Source organism: Anarrhichthys ocellatus, unplaced genomic scaffold, assembly GCF_004355925.1.
Source record: "Anarrhichthys ocellatus isolate YVR2014 unplaced genomic scaffold, GSC_Weel_1.0 scaffold26, whole genome shotgun sequence".
Taxonomy (NCBI): domain Eukaryota; kingdom Metazoa; phylum Chordata; class Actinopteri; order Perciformes; family Anarhichadidae; genus Anarrhichthys; species Anarrhichthys ocellatus.
In genome coordinates, this window is record NW_022280056.1 from 1,459,563 (window position 1) to 1,481,723 (window position 22,161).

Below are 22,161 nucleotides of genomic sequence, written 5' to 3' on the forward strand. Positions count from 1 at the left end.
ATTTGCAAAAATTTCTACATTTGTTTTTTTCTGTCAAGATGGGGTGCCGAGTGTACATTAATGAGAAATAAAATGAACTTTTTTGATTTTAGCAAATGGCTGCAATGAAGCAAAGAGTTAAAAATTTAAAGGGGTCTGAATACTTTCCGTACCCACTGTATACACATACATACAGTAATCGATAGAGATTTGCAAAACGTATAAGGCTTTGTTCACATTACAAGCAAATGTGGCCCAAATGGGTTCATATGTGGTCCTAAATCCAGATGTATCTGATCATTGGTCATGTGACCGCTGTGACAACAGTCCTATTGGAATTCATGTGTGTTTTTCCACATCATACTTCCCTGGGCAGGCACAGATCACTCACCATACAGAGTGGCAGCAGTCCGTTGAAACTACAGAAGAAGAGCTATAGGCAGTGCGTCATTGGTTGCATGACAAAAATATTTTTCCTGAGTTCTTCATGTTTACTCGGTAGAACTCCGATTTGATAAATCAGTAGTTATAAAAAAGGTAGACGAGAATCTTTCTGATATCTGGGATGTCAGACAGTAACGTCACACATCTTACTTTATTAAACTTCGTTGACAGAAGAGCCGTTTCAGGCCTGAGATCCGTTCATACTGATGTCAGCTATGCGTCACTTCAAACATGAATCTGAACAGTTTAGGAAGAAAGTTTGGATCTGTTTGAAAATGCAATTTAAATGGAACGTAACCTGAGTGTGCTGATGACCGTTTGTGCTTGTTTCAGGCCTACCTCCAGATCACCTACGTTGAACCGTTCTTCGACACATACGAACTAAAGGAAAGAATCACCTACTTTGACAAGAACTACAACCTGCGTACCTTCATGTACTGTACCCCCTTCACTCTGGACGGGAGAGCCCACGGAGATCTGAATGAGCAGTACAAACGCAAGAGCATCCTCACGACATCTCACGCCTTCCCTTACATCAAGACACGCATCAATGTTATCCACAAGGAAGAGGTGGGTGTCTGTTCTGGAGGGATCTTTGGTCAGTTATGGAAAAAAAAAAAAAGTCAACTGTTTCTCTTTTCCTTGGTTCTCCAGATCATTCTTGTCCCCATGGAGGTGGCCATAGAGGACATGCAGAAGAAGACTCAGGAGCTCGCCTTCGCTACAATCCAAGACCCTGCAGACGCCAAGATGCTGCAGATGGTGCTGCAGGGCTCTGTGGGCACCACAGTCAACCAGGTTCCTGTTTAGATACTTATAACCATAATGCATTTAAAAGGTCATAATCCCACATCCTCCTTGAATATTAATCCCATTCAAATGGGGTTGAACGTCTGGGTCAGACGAGTAGTGACAGACATTCCTTAGCAGATATGTAACGGTTTCTCCCCCGCACAGGGCCCCCTCGAGGTGGCGCAGGTCTTTCTCTCAGACATTCCTGATGATCCAAAGCTGTTTCGCCATCACAACAAACTGCGCCTCTGCTTTAAAGACTTCACTAAGAGGTGATGACACACTGCACGGCCCAGACTCAGACTGCTGTGTAACTAATAAAAAGAAAAACCTCAACTCCCTGCGTCTTCTCTGCTCTTTTTCGTGCAGGTGTGAGGATGCCCTGAGGAGGAATAAAGCCCTGATTGGACCAGATCAGAAGGAGTACCACAGAGAGATGGAGAGGAACTACAATAAACTGAAAGAAGCTCTGGGTCCTCTCATCAACCGCAAGATCCCCCAGCTATACAGAACACTGCCAGCTCTGGCTACGCAAACACAACGGTAACTTGAGACAATAACACACACACAAACGCCTGCGCACAGAAACACACACAATGAGCTCATGCTACTTCTCCAACAAGAGCAACTTGAAACCAAACTGTACTATACTCCAGGTCATAGACTCATAGTGATTGGAAAACGGTCACATTTCTCAAAGATCTCACATTCATTTGTGAAGGAAAGTCGGTGTACCTCTTGAAGTATTAAAGCCTGTTCGACTATGGAAGATATCACCATATGTTTTTAGTTTTCATCAGCTTTTGGCATCTGCTCTGTGTTTCATGTCAGGGTCTGAGGACTGCTGCTTCATAATGAAAGACAGGGCTACAGTCAAAAGCACCTGCCAGGGGGATCCTTTAAAACTGGGGACAAATGTATTTTTAAAGGTGCCAATTCAGAGTATATTTATTGCCTCCACGTGGCTCTGAACACGGCTACGACCCGGCGGCTCACAGCTAATGATGCTAACAGCGCTGAAGGTGCAAACAGCAGCAACAGTGTTTACCTGGGGGGGGGGGGGACTGGAGGACGGTTCGGCCAGGACGGCGTTACCGGCTTTAATCGCCGTATGAGCGCAGTGCATAGCGGCGGCCGTGAGCGAACCAGTGGTGCACACGCACTGGGAATCACATCCATAATATGCACACATGGCCCGACCGGCTACATAAACAAAGCACAAAGAAGCTCGAGTTACAACACACACACAGAGGGAGAGCTCAGATAGACATTTTAAACTATACCTTTACATAGAAATAGTTGTTCGCTGCTATATTAATACTCTGAATTTAGAATTTAGCACCTTTAGGATGTAATTGTTTCTTCCAGATTTAATAAACTAAAGGTAAATAGATGTTAAAACATGATATTGAGGCAACACTGAATAAAGTGATGAGGTGGTTTTACAGCATTCTTACTCTTTGAAAGCATCTAAAGTCAGACTTTTAGTGGGGCAGCTTTCACTCCCTTTAGAATAAACAATAATTCAAGTGTCACAGAACTCATTGCATTAGACCTTAATTCTGCAGGTTTTCAGATATGCCTTTTAGCACAATGAACCAAAACACTTAAAGTAAAACAATCTGTATCGTCTTGCTTTTCTCTCGCAGGAACTCCTTCAGTAGGTCCAGTCTCCGCAGAGTCGACTGTTGAGGCGCAGCAAACTGGATAAGAACACAGAAAAACAAGCTTTGCAAATTAGCCACATCTCATCCCGTCTGTTCCCCCTCCCCCCATTGATTGCACACCAACTGTCACAAGCACACACGCACCGTCCTCTTCCAGCTCGTTATTTTACCCAGCCACCCAGACACGCCATAATCCCCCCCCCCCCAGTCACCCTACCCCCCCCCCCCCACCCTCTTCCCCCCCCCCCCCCCCCCCCCCCGTCACCACCGCTCTCACACCTCTGTAGGAAAACTTCAGCTGTTTATACTGGAAGGTTATCTGCACTGTAAACACCGACATTCGGAGCAAGGCTCTGACATGTCAGCGTTTTAAACCAAGCTTTAAAAAGTGGTCTCTTTACAGTAATCTCTCTGAGCTTGATCAGGTTTAAACTTAAGTTTTTACAGGACTAGAGCTGCCAAACACATTTTGTATCCAAATCATTTGGGGGGAGTGCTCATGAGCTTATCTGTTTGTTTTTCTCTCTTCTGCTTCTAGTGTTTGCTTTTGAAGAGGCTGTAGTTTGTCTGTTTTTTGTCGAGGTCTTATTTAATTTGATTTTTTTCTAAACTATGCCTGGTAGTAGTCACTGCCAGACTTGGTTATTAAATAGTCCCAGGGAGTTTTCTTTTGTTATCAACAGACCAAATAACTGACATTCCTTCTTCCTCAAGTTGTCACATTTATCGGCCCATCTCTCGCTCTAACAATTCATTAAAGAGTCCGGCAGGAATGAACTGTAGCAGCAGTTTCAGAAGGAAAACGGATTATTTCAGTGGGAAAAGGCTGGATGGGACGTTAAACTGTGGTTTTTTTAAACTGTGAAATTCTCCTGTAAAGCACTGCAGTCACATCGTGTTTATCACAGTAGCACTGCCGTCATCCATCACCACCACCACCCTGCAGTGCAGTCTGATAGTTGAATTCATTTTTGCATTATGTTTGGTATAAGTCCTCTCCAGATGTTGTGTGTGTCCAACGCTCGGGTTGTGGCAGTTTTAGTTATTCATTGTAACTATTTCCAACTACTGTATCTATTATATTGCACTATTGTAAACAAACTGCAGCACGTTAACACTGTAACTACTAAAATATCCATGCTTTTGTTATTTTACGAGGCTGGAAACTGTTTGTTTTTTTACCAACTAGATAAACATTTTTTTTTTTAATTTATTGTCTTTTTTTACTGCCTTCTATTAAATTTCTCTTCATACTTCTCTGGTCAGCTTGTATTTGTGTGGGGCTACTGAGCAGAAGAATAGCTTTCCCTCAGTATTATACATTTATCAAAGTGTTGTGTGGTGACAATAACTGAACATATGTAATATTCTCTCGAGGAGTCAATAGTGACTTTGTACTAATGGTATAACATTGTGATATAGTAGGTCTGTGTAGTATCTGCAATGCTGTATAATAATCCATAGGGGAGTTGTATTTCGATTTATTATTTCTATTATAGTAGTTCCTTTTCGCAAAAGTTTTATTTTTGTGATCAGTTCTTTATTGTATATTTAAACGCAGAGAACAAAGCAAAAATAAACAACACAAAGGACATGACGGATTCAGACAGGACATGAAAAATAGGACAACCTCAGTGTTAAGTCTGGAGTCGTAAACTCATGCTGGCTTTGTAATCAAGAACTAAAACCAGGAACATCTGGTATACCTCTGTGGTGATTAACTTAACTGCAGTTAACTAAGTGATAGAACAGCTGAAAGTGAGTGTTGATTCACTAATTAGTTCACCTTTTATTGACTTTTGAAAGACGACCTGAAACCCTCAGCCCTCAGGTTCCTCTGCTAAATCACATTGCTTCCTACACTCACACAAACACTATCCACCAACCTTTGTGTTGCATAGAGACGAGGCAGGGATGGATGTGATCCAGATGTCTTCCTGGCCTCCCTTTTCCACACCATTAGTCTTAATTTCCTGTGGCGATACGATGATCCACGTTACAGCCAGCAATGTTGGTCTACTTCACCAGAATGAAGGGCCCTGCGCTTATGTTCAGGCACTTTACGAAGACTTGCGATGGCTCGGTCAATCAGAGCTGAGGACCGGAATTTTTCCACCGAACAAGATCACTCAGTACTCTACTGTAATTTAGTTGTAATGTGTTTAGTTAAAATAAAGAAAATAAAACTGTAAATATAAAGTTTTAAAATGTGAATCTCATCAATAAGTTGCAGACTTATATTTTCTGAATGGATATTAATGAAATATTTTGTGGGTGTTTGTCTTTTACATCTTATTACCTGAACATATGTCGAACATTCACATGTCGTTTTATTTATTTTATTTTATGTGCGTGTGTATTTGAGCTCTGGTCTCGTTTCCCCTTTCTCTTTTTCCCCCTTGAGTTTATTTTGAGGTTTGTCGATCCTTTAATGTCCTTGGAGTTTCTTACTGGTACTCGAGGAATCTTGAATGTTCTTGAAATTTCTTGTACTTCCTGGGAAGCTTGAGTTTCCCTGCTGGTCCTTGCAGAGATCCTAAAGTGTTCAGAGGATCTGGCAGGTCCTCCTGCTGAAGTTATTTGGGGTCCATGGTGAACCTGGGAGGCCCTTGGTGAAGGTCCTTAAAACACTATGAGCTTAGAGGGTCATGATGGAAAGTAAGTACATTTATCAATCTACTGTATTTATTTTTCAGATACTTGTTCCGTACAAGATCATTTGTTTTTCATGCTACCTTATATTTCTACTCCTACAGTTCAGAGTCTTATATTAATTTATTTTATACGCAAACTTATTATTTATAAAACATGATGCACTTTCATAGGTTATGCTTATTGAGTATATTTTGCTGTTAATACTTCTGTACTTTTACTTAAATAAGATTTCTACTATAGGTCTTGTAGTATTGAGGTATTGCCACTTTAGCTTAAGTAAAAGAAGGTTCTTTGTGTCCATAAAGGGCCACGGACGGAGGGCCATGGATGGCCTTTAAAGTCACTGAAGTGTTGGTGAAGGTATTTGGATTTCCTTGAAGGTCTTGTTCTTGTACAAGTGCATGAAGAAGCTTGGCTCCTCGGAGGTAAATGAAAGCCCTGTGAGATGATGGAGGCAGAGTGGGAGCTCCCTGATTGGCCTCGTGGTCGCTGGCCCTTTAAGAGGAGGTAGGGGGGTGGGATCGGAGCATCTTGGCTGCGGTGTTTTTGTCTCCGTCAGTGAGCGCTCCTCCTGGGCCGCTGAAAGGATATCCAGAGAGCAGGTAAGAACCGCTAATAACTTACGATTCCTCCGTTCGAAAACTGTGTCTCTTTGTCAGACTGTTATTTTAAAGTGCTGCAGACGAGCCGCCTTCTTGAGAGTGTGACTTTTGTGAAGCGTCGGTCCTGCCCATTCCCCGGTTTTCTCTCTCCGAAGTAACGGGTCCTTTATCCCCCAAAACCAACCCCGCTTCAGTAATACTCATATTAATACTCGCTCCTCATAATTATTAGGTTTCCTGATTTCACACGCGCGTTTCTTTACCTTTAGAAGAATGTTGAACAGTCTCATGGTCGCGCCTCCTCCGGCGCGTGCCTTTTTGTTCAGAGCATCATTGGAGGCTCTGCACGGCGGCGAGAAGCGCGTTAACATAAAATCTCTATAATATTATAATCATCATAATAATAATATCCATATATGAACTATTGGTGAATCTGTCAAACGGAAATGTGAGTTTTCGGTGACCTTTTATTTATTTGGGTTTGATAATTATAATATAAATGTTTGTTAAAGCATTTTCTATATAAAATGCTTTTAGATTCCATGTTCAGTCGGTGTCAGAGAGGGGATTTTGCCGCGCGACCTTAACTTCTGTTGCATTGATTAAAGAGTTGCAATGTTGTAGCGAGCTACAGTATACTGTAGGTTGCATTGCCAAATTCCGCCCCGAGTCATTTATGAACGAGTAACACATTTGGGTGTTTGTTTCTGTCTGCCCTTCATTATGAAACGTTCCCCTCGTGCCTTACACGTGATCTGTTGCAACAATTTAACCATTTTCTCATTATTATTTATTTCTCAAATGAAAATCTCAGTAAAGACTCGGGGGAGAGGGTGGGTCCGTGCATTCTGCAAGTTTCCATTACTTCCAGATGTTCGTCAGCTTTTCGTTGCCGCTTCTTGCTCTCAAATTTGCTCGTCTCGCCGCCTGTAGCCGGTCAGTGGCCACCGACAAGTTTCTATCCTCAGAAGATGGATTAGGGCTGATGGAGTTGTATGTCAGCTGGACAGGAGGAGGGTAAACCAATTTCATAGTCTATTTATCCAAACGGGGGCCTTTCAGAAGCTATTATAGGCTCTAAACGGAGTGATTTCCCTTAATGAACTAATACGTTGGCTCTTAATAGGCATACATGAAGACTTTCCCCCTGAATATGTAATTGTTTTGTGTTAATATGGAGACTTGTTAGTTTAATAATGAACTTTATGTCTCATGTGTGGTACACTACCCTGAATCACCAGTAAACACATGAGATGTTGTGATGATTCGGGACATGGACATGCGTTGGCAGGATGTGGGGGTGTAGTCATCAGCCTGTTACACTGCTTCATACATACAATACACCAGTGTCCTGCTGCTGGCTGTATGAAATCACCTCCCAGCGGACAGCCAAATATCGTAGCAGCTGCATGGCAGTCAGATGGGTTGTGTGCTGTCATTCATGGCGTCACACGGCCTGTGGCCCCAATATACGTTCTAATATTTACTTTTCTGCAGGGATTAGTTGTAGCCAGGTGTACCTAATAAAGAGGCAATAGAATATTTCCTTATTATTTTGAGATCTAGCGCATACAATAATAGTGGAAACCCATCAGAGACCCCATGGGAGTCCCTCCCACTGCAGTTTGGATTCTCTGGTCACGTTTGTGTGTAGCTGGAGTTTCCTTCAGAAGTTTTTTTTTTTTTTTTTTTTTTTTTTTTCACCGAGCTGGAATGTGATTGTCTCATTACAGCTTTTGGACCCAGGGGTGCAGTCGAGGAATGCAGGGTTATAAACCCCATTTGCACGCTGGGCCACACGCCGGGCATTTAAATAGTTTAGTGACGCTATAATGAAATTACACCCTGAAACCTGCGAGAGATCGTCTGTCACTGTCTATGAGGTCCACCACTGATAAGCAATGCTGGACAGTTTTACTGCGTGATGGATGAACTGTTCTGTTAAAACAATACACAACATTAATGATCATTGCCATCTCTGAAATAGATCAAGTTAGCGATATAAAGATCTATAATGTTGTTAAAAGGCCTTTTCAGTGAATGTGCATGCAGGTCACGTGTGTTTTTCTTCTTATTGTATCTGCACGTACCCCAGTCATATCAGAAAGCAGGGCTGGGCAATACATCCATGTTATATTGATGTTTTGTTATGAGACTAGATATTGTCTTCGATAATGTGGTAATATGACATAAGTGTTGTCTTTACCCACTTAGTGATTATATCCACATTAAATCTCATTCTGTAAATATTTAATATCGTCACAATCAGAATCAGAACCGTTTATTGCCACGGTATGTTGCACATACAAGGAATTTGACGTGGCGGGTGGTGCACAACATTAAACAATCAACAATAATATCGATATAGAGGTAATTGGTTTCAAATATTGTGATATTTTATTTTCTCCATATCGCCCAGCCCTGTTAGAAACCTAAACGGCCTGTTCTTCATCTGCAGCTTGTTTTTCTTTGTGTTATGATGATCAAACCCAAAGTTCTTAGTCGTATTAGAGGTTGATTAGTGTAAAGTAGGGATAAACGTACGGCCCATTATTACAGAAGTACCATCAGTCTGATTGGGTCAAGACAGAGAGGGTTAATGCTCCTACTTAACGTTATTGATTGGGGCAGCCAGCATAGAGATGTTTTCAGTGAGCATATGGTCTAGTCTGGCTTTTGAGGTACTAAGGATTGTGATTATCTGCCTAAATAATCTCACTTCATCTCCTTCAATACGCTAATCACTCAGAAAAGCAAGATGGACTTTTCTGTCCAGTAAAGCTCACACACACACTTGTTGGAATAGTCAGTGTGGTGGATGTTTTATTGTCTTTATGTCCGCAGTCTTTAGTTCAACAGCTCTCACTGAATCAGGAAGTAATTGATTAGATCCCTGAGAGGGAACCTCTTAAGTTCAGGGCCGCCGCAGTGAGGTTACTTCCTCCGCTCTGCTCGGTGCCACAACACACGCTGACCTGAGCTTTTAACCCCGGATCTGCTGTGACCGGCTCCCCACCGCCCGTCTTACTGCCATCTGGACTTCGTCTTCCTCCCCTCCAGACCCCACAGTTCTCTCTGCTCGCAATCATTCTTAATCCCCACCTCCACAACTGCACAGGAATTTTCTCCTAAATTTTCTCCCCTTTTTTTTTTTTTTGTCTTCTTTCCCGGTGCCGCTCCTTGCCGTTCAGCCCCACCCTTGCTCAGTTTCCTGTTGGAGGTCAGCACAATGACCAATAGCAGACTGGCGGGTGTTTACTCTGCTCCTGATCCAGGAGTAATGGGAGCTGGTCGGCTCCTCCTCTTGGCCGTACTCGAGCCAGACTGCTCAGCCCAGCGCCGTCTGCTCCTCCATACCACCACTCCTTAATGTAAAAAACAGGGCAGAGCATCCTGGAACGGACGTCCCACTGGATTACGATTTCACTGTCCTGAGTTTTAAGTCCAAATTTGTCAAAAACCACACAGCGGAACAGGCACACTCTGTGTTGATATGAGATCATCTGGCCTCTGTTCACGTGGTGAAGTCGTCTGTCATGCAGTGACGTACACGTTCAGCTACATTTCGCTTGGTGACAAACGACCACATTTAGCATTGTGAAACTGTTCGGGGGAGAGATTTGTTGTCATTTTTTCTGATTTATTATTCATGCAGGACCATTTGGCTGAATGAAGCCATCTGTGCTGCAGAGTGAAGAGGAGGACAAAGAAGTCTTAGTAGATAGATCAACAGCCGTGTCTCCTGTTGTGATCTTTATGTAGCATTTGAAACTCTTCCCCTTGTCTATATTGAGGTCTCTGCGGCCTGTTACTCTGAGGGGAAAACCTCTGAATAACATTCGGCTTTATTTGGTTAGACAAAATGCAGCTTCTCATAGGGATTCTCTATTGTCGGCCTATTTTTAGGGGAGGAATGCACAAATGATGGTAATCTTCTAGGCGGAGCCTTTTAAGATTATGAGGAAAGGTCCTTCTAAACTGTATAAAGTCACTGTGAGAAGTTCTCTCAGCCTATGTGATCGCTCAGCAGCAGTGATTCATACTGGTGGTGTTCAAATCAGAGAACAGTCATGGTCTTCTCATTCGAGAACTTTCCATCTGAAACTCTCAGCTGCAGTTCTTCCCTCCCTCCTGCAGTTTTGCCTTTCTTTCCTCACATTCCCACTCTTTCTCTCCCACCCTCCCTCACACACCGCACTGCTCTCTTCTGCTTTCTCTCTTTCTTTCTTACCCCTTCTCTTGTTTTTCTTTCTTTCCCGTTTACGCTCTCCTCCCCTTGTTACTCTTTCTCCTGGGCTGGGAGGAAGTGACTGGGTTGTTTCTGGATCCTTTGGGAATAGAAAGATGGAGCTCCCTTTTCCTGTAACCCTTTCTTCATCAGACTTCAAACTGTTGCCAGATATCGTCTCAGTTTGGCAACATCACTTTGCTTGGTTTGAAGAGAGGGGCAGTGGCAGAGCAGTGGTCATCTGAGAGCCTTTCAAAGCTAAAGTGATATTAGAAAAGGGTGCATTTGTAATCTGTTGTCAAAATGTTGCTACTGTCAGATTCATCATAAAGAAGACAGACAAATTAAAAGCAGCTACATCACTTGGCTTTTCATATCAGCGTGCCCTTAATAAATCAACCTGAAAGCTACAGCTGTGTTTGTGGATCTGTGGGAGTCTTCAGGCCTCAGCCAGTGTTTTCATCTGTGCTGTGTGGGAGTCGATGGGAGGTCAAGTTGTCTCCTGTAACGTTTGGTATTTGTCTTACACAAGTATTTGCCAACCACACGGTTGTCTTGCTTTAATCCTTTGAGAGCAGTTTTTGGCATTGATATATAAGTTTCTAGAATCGGGTAGGGATGCATTCATAATATTGTGTCATACACAATTAGCAGCACAGATTGTTGGACATTTTTGGAGCCTGGGGCACCTCTAGATATCAATCACTCAGTCCTTCTATTTCCCGTCTTTGTCAGTGTGTGGGTCCATAACAGCACTTCATCAACTGTTTGTTTGTTTTGAGGCAAGTTTCCTCACCTCGCTCTCGCTCTCTCTCTCTCTCTCTCTCTCTCTCTCTCTCTCTCTCTCTCTCTCCCCCCCTCCCCCCCTTGCTTTCTATTAGAACCAGCTGTGGAACTAGGGGCTGAATGAATGGCTCTTTGTGATTTTGCTGTCGTTCCAGTCTAAAAGGTCTGTTTCCCCCCGCCTGCCCCTCCACCCGCGGTGGTAGTGGCATGACCACAATGTGAAACAATGCGCTGAACAACAACACGTCTCGTTATGAAATTATGCAATGGTCACCCATCGGTGTTTTTTAGGCAAACGGTCGACCACTCCTCCACAGCAGCCTGACTCTGAGCAGCCGGAGCAGAATGTATGAGAATCAGCAGACACAGTCACGCAGCTTATCTGATCGACATGCAATGCAGAGGTTACAGCGCAAGCTTCACGTCTGTGTTGTCCATGAAGGGAACGCATTAGAAGGCTCATGAAGTCATCAGTCTGGCTTTAAGGTGATCTGTTCCCACAAAAAAAGTGGAGGGTGTGTGTGCGCCTGTGGATTTGGGGGTGTGAGTCACAGAGGCAAGAAAACAGAAAACATTGCCCAATCACATGGCAGGGAGGCTCCCGGCCTTGAATTGATTAGAGGGCCTTGTATTGGAGAGAGGAATGGGGTGGAGGGAAAGTGTTGGGAGAGCAGCTATATGCATGGATCAGGCTGCAGCACAAGGAGATCAGACAGTGTTTGGCATTTCATGGGGGTACATTGTCCACATCTGGCTCATCACTCAAAACCTCTGGAATGTTTTAGAATGTTTTTTTCTGGCTTTGCAACCTGTGTTTACAGTCTGGCGGTGGCCTCTCTTTTGAAACCCGTCTGTTTTTATCTCTGTGTCAACAGAGCTACACACCTCTTGACATGTTTACCTGATGTCTTCTGCTGACTACTTATCCGGATACCTGCTTTTATTTTCCTGTGATCTGGGCTACAAACTGCTACTATCAAAAACGGTGACTGCCAAAGTTCAAGTTTCCTTTTTTTCTGGTTTCCCACAGGTGCTGACTGTAAGAGTGCAAGAGAAGGAAGGGAGAGCAAGGAGCCTGGGGAGGAGAGATCCCGTCCTTGCAGCGCAAGCAGCTGGTATGAAGTGGAAAATAAATCCCTCTTCCTTCTTTTCCTAATTCACAAACCATTCCCAAGCTTGAGCAGAATAGTAATCGCCAAACGCTCAGAGAGTCGGTAAGGCAGTGGATGCAGTGGAAAAAAAGATCTGCTCTGGGTGGTGGGAAGAGTGGTATTTCAGACTGAGCAATACTGAGGTCTAATCCTTTGTATTGGCAATAATAATAAGGTGACTCAATGAATGGGAGCAATGAGTTTGATAAACTTGAGAGAGCTGACCTCAAAATGAGGCCTGGCATCTTAAATTACTCTTCAGGGTGGTCTCAATCCACTGATTCGCTCAAGGCACAATAATCTATAAACATGCTGTAAATCAAGCAGAATGTGTGATTGGGAGTGCAAAAATCAGCGTTTTGTAGTAGTTGCTGAGATGTCAAAGATGCTACACGACTACAGTATATTGCAGTTATTCTCGTGACAGCTTACAGGACATACCACAGATGTGTAATTTGTGCTGGGTGACCTGCATCTCATCCCCCCCAGGGCTGTCTTAATCTTAATAGCAGGGGATGGAGGGAGTAGAACTTCCGTTAGTGTGGTGTGCAGCTGTATGTGGCGGTAAGGGGGGTTGTGATGGGGGCAAAGGCATTTGTCCTGGATGAAGCTGGCCAGGGAGAGTCGCCTGAAGAATGGCAGGGTGACGATGAGGAAGGGCGCACACTGGTTTCTGTTCAGATGTCATCTCAAAGGAACTCTGTTTGCGAGCCGAGAGAGAGCGAGGAAGGTCAACCACTCCTCCCCAGACACCCATGCTGACACATCTGAAACACCCAATGAGCCACTGTTGGAGAAGCAGATGTGGAGGCCTGGTGGAGTGGGCGTTTTGAGGGGGTGATGTGGGACGAATGGCACCCGGAGAAGCAATAAGCAGAGAGAGACATTTTGAAGCAGTTCTCGTGTGTGGATGTGATTTGTAGAAAACTGCATTCAAAGGGAACTGCAGCGGACGAGCAGTCTCGTCTCCTGGGCCGGGATGTTTGGTTGCCTAACTGCAGATCCTAATTATATCTCATCAACTGTCCCCTGTCAGCGCCGTCCTCCACACACACACACACTCTCTCACACTCTCACACACACACTCTCTCACACTCTCACACACACACTCTCTCACACTCACATAGACATGCTCGCTCACTCTCAGCCACTCCCCTTCTCTCTGTCCTGTTCTCACTTTCTCACACATGTAGGCATACCCAGACCGCACTGTACAACATGAAGCACACGATCAATCTAACGCTTCCATGCCATGCTGGAGATAAACAGAGGCTCGCACTGCCTCACCTCGATGCCTATAATTCTTAGTTTTTAACATAACATATCTTTTAGATCCATGCAGTGCTCCCTATCTTCTTTCTTTCTCTAAAACTTTAATGTAAGGAAGTCTTCAATTTAGTGTCGGACATCTGATAAATTCCTCTGTTGGCAAAAAATATAGTTGGCTTAGTGTCAGTGCTCTATAAAGTTAACAGTGTAATCTTTTCCGAGGACTTTTCATCCTGTCAATGATGGAATGGGTCTGTATGTGCATGCATACGGTATTTCCATGCCTCACAGTGTGTGCAGTAATCTTGGTACGAGGGGTGATGAAGGGGCACCGATAAGGGGACTCGCACCAGGACATTAAACTGGCTGCAGGACTTCAAAAATACCAAGTCAATTCAGTCAGTGTTTCCAAGCGGCCTACTTTTCACAAAAGAGCAAGCAGTGACGAGGGTCACAAGGCAGCACCAGAGAGATCCGAGCCCCTTAAAGTCTAAAGTAATATGAGGGTGTTCAGCTGGGTAATGCTTTGGATGGCTTAAACATTACATCCTCAATTCCCACAAAGTGATGACCTAGAAAGTTAATCTTTTCCAAGCAGACACAAACTCACAGGCATTGGCATTGTGAGCTCTGTGTCATTGCTGGCACTTTGTGCTCTTTTCTCCCACAGAGAATAACAGTCTTTAGTTAATAAGATTCACAATGCATTACCCCTGATGGGGAAAATGTATTGGGGAGTTCTCAGCAGTTCACTATGCTTTCTGTGTCGAAGTACTGAGCGGGTGAATGGGGGAAACTGTGACCAGCTGAAACCTCCTGATTGTCAGCTGACGTGAAGTGAGGGTGGTGCGGGGGGGGGGGGGGGGAACAAGAAAAAAACAAAAAGAAGACACAGGAGGGGAAGATGTGGAGAAAGTGAGGAGGAGAGAGAGAGAGAGAGAGAGAGAGAGAGTATCTGCAAACCCTGAATTGAGAGGCGAAGTTGGCGTGCACCGATGATTCCTAATAAGGTTGTAACTGGCAGTCTCAAACCTCTGTCTTAGATTTAGCTGCCAGGAAACTTTCCTCTGTAACTCCTCTTCTCTGAACGCTCGGAACAGAAACAAACACACAATCGACTGTGACCCGCTATGCTCCCGAAAATGAACAGATAAAATTAGAAAGGGAGGCAGGAGGGTGATGTGGTGCAAGTAACACTTCTGACCATTACGCAAAAAAAAAAATATGGTTAAAAGAACAATCATTTAAAAGAATGCAAACCATATGTAATGGAGGACTCACATCTAGTCCATATGCCTTTTTATGGTAAACATTTTGACTCGTCACAGGTGTAAATAATATAATGAATGATGGCAGAATTCATGGTCCTAGTGTTGTGCATGCTGGCTCACTGTCTCTCTCACTGGAGCACTCGAATAGCACAGAGACATCGTTAGCCATCCTGCTATGACAAGTCACAGTGTCTGCTGTGAGAAAAGGCCTATTTATAACATGTCCGTATAAACACTGTCACGTTTCTGTTAGGCATACACAATCATGTACGATTGTTCTAACCTCCGTGTCGTTATTTCTGCAAGAACAGCATCTCTTGTTCTTTTTAAAGGGGACATCTCATTAAAAATTCACTTTTCCAGTGCCAACATATTTATTAAATATCTCTGAATGGAAGTCTAGTTGTTCCATATTGTTTACTCATTAATGAACTCAACTCGTGTCTCTCTCTCCACAGGTGAGAGTTGGTGGGTGACTGTTTGAAAAGCAGCCACAGGCTCATTATGGCTCAGGTGCTGCATATGGACCCCGGCTTCCCAGGTGCAGCTTCTGTTTATTTTTACTAATGTTTCTTCACATGATAATGAAGTTATTTTTAGATTATTACTTATTTTTGTTAAGATTTAAACTGTCAGACACTTATAAGGTCAGGTTATAGGAACTGTGCCATTCCACTCTGTGCCTAATTTGCTGATTGTTTCAGAGTACATATGTAAATACACAGTAGCCCAAAGTTAATGCTGTTATCTAAAGTCTGAGCCCAAGATTAGATGCAGATTTCCGTTTGTTTAAAATTGATTTCCTTCCCCCTCAGGCAAACTCAACCCGCCTGCTCCCCCCTCGCTGCACGGCAAAGAACAGGAGGCGCCCTACTCAGTGGAGACCCCCTATGGCTACCGTCTGGACCTGGACTTCCTCAAATATGTTAACGACATAGAGAAGGGAAACACAATCAAGAAGGTACCCATCCAACGCCGGCCACGCTATGGCTCCCTGCCCCGTGGCTATGGCTACACCGGGTCCTGGTGGACCTCCACCGAGTCTCTGTGCTCCAACACCAGCATGGACAGCCGACACTCCTCCTACTCTTACTGCGCCCCAGGCTACCACACGACGCAGAGGCCCAGCTTCAGCAGTGCCCGGGTGGAGAAGACCCTGTTGGATGCACGCAGGAAGCTGGAGGAGGAGAAAGAGGGGCGGAGATACTCCAACCTGGGCAGCATGCACAGCAGCATGGCAGGCTCTAACACCTCGCTCAGCAGTGCACACAGCTTCAACCGAGCCCATGGTGGAGGCGGATCCTACACCCCATTGAGTTCTGGCCTGTCCACGCCAGTGACCCCGACTCCAGCCCACCTGCAGCACGTCAGGGAGCAGATGGCCACGGCCCTCAGGAAGATAAGGGAGCTTGAGGAGCAGGTGAAGACCATCCCTGTGCTGCAGGTCAAAATCTCTGTGCTGCAGGAGGAGAAACGCCAGCTCAGCGTCCAGCTGAAGAGCCAGAAGTTCTTGGGTCATAGTCTGAGTTTCAACCGAGGTCGTCCCAGAGGCGAGCTCTACATCGACATCCCTGAAGAAGAGGTGATAACCGGGGCAAAGAGCAGCAACAAGCCACTGTCACCCACCACACCCGACGGCTCCAAGCTTCAGGATTCTGGGTGTGAGATTGAGGACACGGTCATTGTTGGTGGAGCGCGACCGGATGCAAAGCGGGAAGTGCGCACCATTGGAGTGGGACCAGAGGTCTTGAGGGGCAGTCGTCACGTGGGAGTCGGTGTTTGGGAGGAGGATTTGGGGCTGCTGCCAGAGACAAAGGCTCTGAGGAATCAAGTGGGTCAGCTTGAGGGCCAGCTAAAGAGGACTGTGCAGGAGCTGCAGGATGCGCAGCAGCAGGCTGCAGCAGTCCAGAAGGCCCCTCAGGCAGAGCATCCAGTCATGGCTACCAGCGTCGGGTGGCAGGAGCCACAAGGCTGCAGCCTGCACACTCTGGTCAGCTTCACACAGCTGCCCCAACAGAGGGAACAGAGGACTGTGGGAATCCAGGTGTACACAGTCGAGCAGCCCACTGTGGTGGAGGTGGGCACACTGCTCCGAGCCGAGATCTGCAGCTCCCCTTCCCTTCAGCAAGCGGGTGGACTCGTGGAGGGCCACCACAGAGGACAAGCTGAAGGTGTCTGACACTAACATTTAGGATTATAAGACAGGACTCATTGCATTGCCATTGGATTGCATTAGAATAAGTTATAAATTAGTATAAGTGTAACCAGTAAACTAACAAATGTATTTTCTTGTTATTGTATTCCTCCATAAGATATTTGATTAGTTAAGGCTGAAAAGTTGAAGTCTTATTTCTGTCTCACAGATGCTCCAGTTGAGCTGCCGATTGCTGTCAGCTCCAAGCAGGTGCGCGATGTCCTAAAGAGCGAGTTGTCCACTTCGGTGCCGGTAGCTAAACCCGCCGTTGCTGTAGGCACCTCTGGTAATCAGATCAGTTTGTTGCATTCAAGAGAAGAAGAGACGGGCGTGCAAACATCCCCAGAGGCTGTCCAGTCACAAGAAGGCCCTAAGACAGGTAACCGGACTGCACTCTGGTCAAACACCCCTTAACTATCACTACCTTTGTTCTGACCACATCATGTTCCATTTTCCAGCCTCATCTCCCCAGTCTTCTCTGAGGTCCATTATGAAGCGGAAAGCCGAAGGTGAACCAGGATCTCCCTCTACGAAGAAGAACCTCCAGTTCATTGGAGTCAATGGAGGGTAAGTGTCAAACATTTTCACCACTCACCCACTGAACCAGTGTACTTCGCCAAAGGTATAATGGTGTCAGTTGTGGTGGAGCTGTTTGACAGGGAAACGTGTTCTTGACTTGCAGCTACGAGTCCACATCATCAGACGACAGCAGCAGCGAGAGCTCGGATGAGGGGAGTGACTCCAGCGAATATCATGAAGCCAGAGAAAAACTGCCGGACTCAGCGGCACAGCAACAGAAAACAACCCACAGCAAGGCTCTCCAGCCTCCAGAAAGCAACAGTGTACCTCAACAGACTGCCGTCAAGCCACGAGCCGAGTCACACCAGAGTCCCAATCAATCTGCAACTGGAGACACAAAACTGCCAGACAAAGCCCTCCAGTCACCAGCAACAGACACTGCCTCCGACTCCTCTCCAAGTCCTCCATGTCCAGCAAACGAAGCTGCCGCTAACGAGACTGTCGACCGGCCATCGCAAAAGCGCACAGTCACCCAGGAGATCACCTCCACATCATCAAGCACTGAATCCACTCCTGAACAAAGCTCCGTCACCTGCTCTTCATCGCTGTGTGTCACTAAAACCACTGAGATTACCACGCAGCAGTTCACCGTCCAGTCAGACACAACCGTCCTCTCCAGCCAATCGGAGCCGAAGCCAGCAGCTGAAAGCCTTACGAAGGACACTGCCACCGTATCAGCCAAGCAAGTCAGGTAAACATACACATGGTTAACAAACGGACTGATGTAATGATATTACATCAGTCCGTTAGTGACTGATGTTGTCTCCTTATCTGTCTCAGACTGGACCTGAGTGACAGCCTGATGTCAACTCTTCATGCCCTGCAGAAAGCCCTGGGGGAACCCAACGCCTTCAGCCAGCAAGGAGCAGTGAGTGTTCATTTAATTCACTTCATTCAACCAAGATAATCCACTCAGCATTGATACCGCTTTCCAGCAGATCCAGTAGTGTCCTTTTGATTGATTTATTTCAAATGTTCACTCAGTCATAAAACATCATGAACTCTGTCCTGACTCTTTAAAAAGGGGAATGTTTTTTTTTTTTTTACCATGGGATTTTAAACTAGAGGTTATAGGTTTCTTTTAATACAAGATTGCTAAATGTTTGAATTAGTTAAGGATACATAAGCTTCTGTCATACAAAAAAAAATGAGAAAAGGATTTGCTGTGTTGAGCTTTTAGGTTTAATTTTACAGTACATGAAGAGCATACAACACGTTTCCTGTGTGTTTGGTTTCCAACAAACCCTTTCCTTATATTTGATTTTGATAGGCTTATCGTCTATCGTCGGTCTGTGTGCCTGTGATCTCTGCTTTTTTTCTGTCAAGTGTGCATGTGTCTCAAATCGTCCTCATTGTGTGTGACCTCAGAGGGCAGCCTACACCACCGTGCTGCAGGAGTGGCTGCGCGTGTCCTGTCACAAAGCAGCGGACACGGCTGTCGTCGAGGCCTATATGAACACCTTCGCCTCAGTCTCCCCTCAGCTGCTGGAGTTTGTGATCAACATGGCAGACGGCAACGGGAATACAGCGCTTCACTACACCGTCTCCCACTCCAACTTCCCCGTGGTGAAACGGCTGCTGGACACTGGTGTGTGTGTGTGTGTGTGTGTGTGTGTGTCGAAGTGTGTGTGTGTGTGTGTGTAGAAGTGTGTGGGATTTTGGGTGTGCGTGAGAAAAAAGTAAAAGCGAGACAAGATTACATAAGGTCGATTTTAAGTGTAGATGTGGCTGATATGGGCTCTAAATGTCCATAAGTTAAGAGCATTAACATTTAAAATCAAATAAGAAAATGTCAGATGTTCAATTGTTCTCCTTTACTCACTGAGCTTGAAACATTCCCGTCTCCAACACGTCATACATCCCTGTCATTGTTTGTGCTGCTGTTGTACCCCATGTCTCACTGATTGCCCTATTTACCTGACAGGCCTGTGTAATGCTGACAAGCAGAACAAGGCGGGCTACACGGCCATCATGCTGACAGCGCTGGCCGCATTCCACTCTGACAATGATCTCCAGACCGTCCTGCAGCTGCTGCGCACAGGGGACGTCAACGCCAAGGCCAGCCAGGTGCGCCCTCTACTGCTCCTTAGCTTTTACTGCACCTCCGCAAACAACCAAACCCATGTGACTTACAGAGCATTTACATGTGCTCTTCAGTACTCTCCTCGCTAATGTGTCTGATAAAACTGCAGCGTTTTAGTCACCAGGTGCAGCATGTAAAGAAATAGTTCTGAAATTAGATCCACATGTTGAAAATTAGTTTAAAGATTTTAAATGCGTGTTTGTAGGCTGGTCAGACTGCGCTGATGCTCGCGGTCAGCCACGGTCGAGGGGACATGGTGCGGGCGCTGCTGTCCTGTGGGGCACAGGTCAACATCCGTGATGACGACGGCTCCACGGCACTCATGTGTGCGTGTGAACACGGTCACGTGGACATTGTGCGTCAGCTACTGTCTGTGCCGGGCTGTGATGCGACTCTCACTGACAATGTAAGCATTTATTTCCTTTCCATCTTCGTTCTTCTGTCTCTTTATTGTTTTTTTTATTGACAAAACCTGCCCAGAAACATCTCACCTTCATCCCCTCGTTTCTTTCAGGACGGCAGCACAGCTCTGTCCATCGCCCTGGAGGCCAGCCAGAACGACATTGCAGTGCTTCTGTATGCTCACCTCAACTTTGCAAAGCCTCCTTCCCCTGTGAGTCCTTTGATAAACTGCTAACACACACTTACTGTTGTCATAAGGGCATCCTTTTTTGAGAAACCATTTTACTCCAGCATTCAACAATCACACAGGGAGAAATCTCCCATAGAGGAAGAAGTTATTGACTGATTTGTCCACTTACGACAGCTGTGAGTGTAACCACGCAGCTTGTTTTTTCTACTGCATGCAATGAAAGCCTTCCCTCTGTACAATCGGGTATCGGTAGTATACTTGGTCCTAGCTAAGGACATAAGTATGACATCAAAGTTTTCATCAATAATACCATGTTTTGTTTTCTTTTTAAATTTGTTCAGGTGTCACCGAAGTCTCCTCTCTTGGGTTCCTCTCCTCCTGCCGGTGAAACCAAATAAAGCCTCCTGCAGCCAATCCACAGTAACTACTCATACTACAGCGTGATTTTTTTTTTTTTAAATCTTTGTAGCTACGGCAAACAATGGGTTTGTGTGTGTGCGCGTTTGTTTTCACCCTCCATAGTTTAAGTGCATTATAATGTGCAGATAATTACTACAGCTTCCACCATTGTTATCCGTTTCTTTTTGTACACTGTGGTCTTTTTTTTTAATCACAGTGGTGGTTGAAAACATGGATTTCTTGTGTGTTACAATCTGAAGAACTGAACATCTAGCGGCTGTTTAGACACCAGTCTAGTCATGCAGTGATCCAGTTATCAGCACGGGTTTTAGCGGCACTTACAAGTCCAAACTGTTCACTGAGTTTCGTTATAGGGTTCATTATAATACACTTTTTAGTTTTACTCCATATGAATGTCATGTTAGTTGCTTTATAGAGCGATGTGTTTTCATTGTAATGTGTACAATAGCATTGCCACAGTAGCATCATTATGTGTGTGACCATCACAGTCATCTGGAATAACAAAAGCCACTTATGGATAAGTGTCCTTGCACCAAGTAGGTCATTGGTGCTACAAAAATCTAACTTCAAATATATCAATGTTTATACACAAGATTTATTAAGTCTGGAGTATTTTTGATATTGATTTTTTCAAATTTTTAATTAATTCAGCACCTTCAAGGATCAAATTTTTTTATTTCCCAAACAACGGTGAAATTATTTCACCTTTTTAACCAGAGGACAGACATTTTTTTTCTACGGCGACTACATTTCTCAAAATAAAACCCAAAGACATGTATCTTATCAGCTCTGTGACACTGTATATTGTGGTGATAATGGTAACACAGGCCGAGCATCAGTGTGACGGAAGAAAGAGGGCAACATTATTCTCTGAAGGCGACGGGACTGTGCTGTTTGTATTTTTGTACGTGACGGTATTTGGGATGGTAGTAAGGAAAGATTAGAGTGTTTCTGTGTTTGTAATATTCTGTGCTTTTAAGATTTAACGAGACTTTGTTGAGAAATGACTGAAAGCACTGGTGTAGCCACCTCTGTGGTCATGCTGGTGAGATATGTCAGGGGACCAGGAAGTGTCTGATTGGGGTGCCGTGTAAGATGTGAATATCAAAATAATATATGTCAATATAAACTGCTAGTTATTATGCCTAAAATCTAATTCCTCGAACAAAAGTGCATAGGCTATTGATGTCCAAATTTATATTACTTTTTAAAGACTTTTTCACAATTTTCATATTCACTTTTGAGCAATTGAATTTTTATAAACTTTTGTTTTTTTTAATTTATCTATCTTTTTATACATTTGGAACTTTTAAGCTCACGCCTACTTTATGTAATCGCACAGCTATTTTCTTTTATGAAGGTTTATGTAAAATGGTAGACTGTGTTTCTCCTCTTCCAATTTGTGGATTTTGAAAAAACAATGAATTAATAAATGTGGACCACACTGTT

The 22,161-nt window shown here is 44.6% G+C and overlaps 2 protein-coding genes across 4 annotated transcripts in view; both read left to right on the forward strand.

Moving 5' to 3' along the window:
* dock6 (dedicator of cytokinesis 6) overlaps positions 1-3,093 on the forward strand; it is a 27,385-nt gene extending 24,292 nt beyond the window's left edge. For all 3 annotated transcript variants that reach the window (XM_031861996.1, XM_031861993.1, XM_031861992.1), the window contains 5 exons: positions 757-993; positions 1,078-1,221; positions 1,381-1,487; positions 1,585-1,758; positions 2,865-3,093. In XM_031861996.1, coding sequence (XP_031717856.1) covers positions 757-993; positions 1,078-1,221; positions 1,381-1,487; positions 1,585-1,758; positions 2,865-2,907 — 705 coding nt within the window. In that variant the 3' untranslated portion in view covers positions 2,908-3,093. The remainder of the gene's footprint in view (positions 1-756; positions 994-1,077; positions 1,222-1,380; positions 1,488-1,584; positions 1,759-2,864) is intronic.
* A 2,967-nt stretch (positions 3,094-6,060) lies between these two features.
* On the forward strand, positions 6,061-22,161 carry kank2 (KN motif and ankyrin repeat domains 2). The gene is made up of 13 exons (XM_031862202.1): positions 6,061-6,139; positions 12,184-12,268; positions 15,303-15,385; positions 15,660-17,015; positions 17,208-17,417; positions 17,497-17,605; positions 17,721-18,308; positions 18,398-18,485; positions 18,986-19,205; positions 19,542-19,684; positions 19,906-20,106; positions 20,215-20,313; positions 20,634-22,161. The coding sequence occupies exons 3-13, from the start codon at positions 15,349-15,351 to the stop codon at positions 20,688-20,690; spliced, it is 3,108 nt and encodes a 1,035-aa protein (XP_031718062.1). The 5' UTR covers positions 6,061-6,139; positions 12,184-12,268; positions 15,303-15,348; the 3' UTR covers positions 20,691-22,161.

Bases quoted from the DNA above. Each gene is read 5' to 3' on its own strand.
- kank2 (XM_031862202.1), top strand. From the start codon at position 15,349: ATGGCTCAGGTGCTGCATATGGACCCCGGCTTCCCAG. The intron at 19,206-19,541 runs GTGTGTGTGTGT...TTTACCTGACAG, and splicing joins GAAACGGCTGCTGGACACTG to GCCTGTGTAATGCTGACAAG. The intron at 19,685-19,905 runs GTGCGCCCTCTA...GCGTGTTTGTAG, and splicing joins TCAACGCCAAGGCCAGCCAG to GCTGGTCAGACTGCGCTGAT.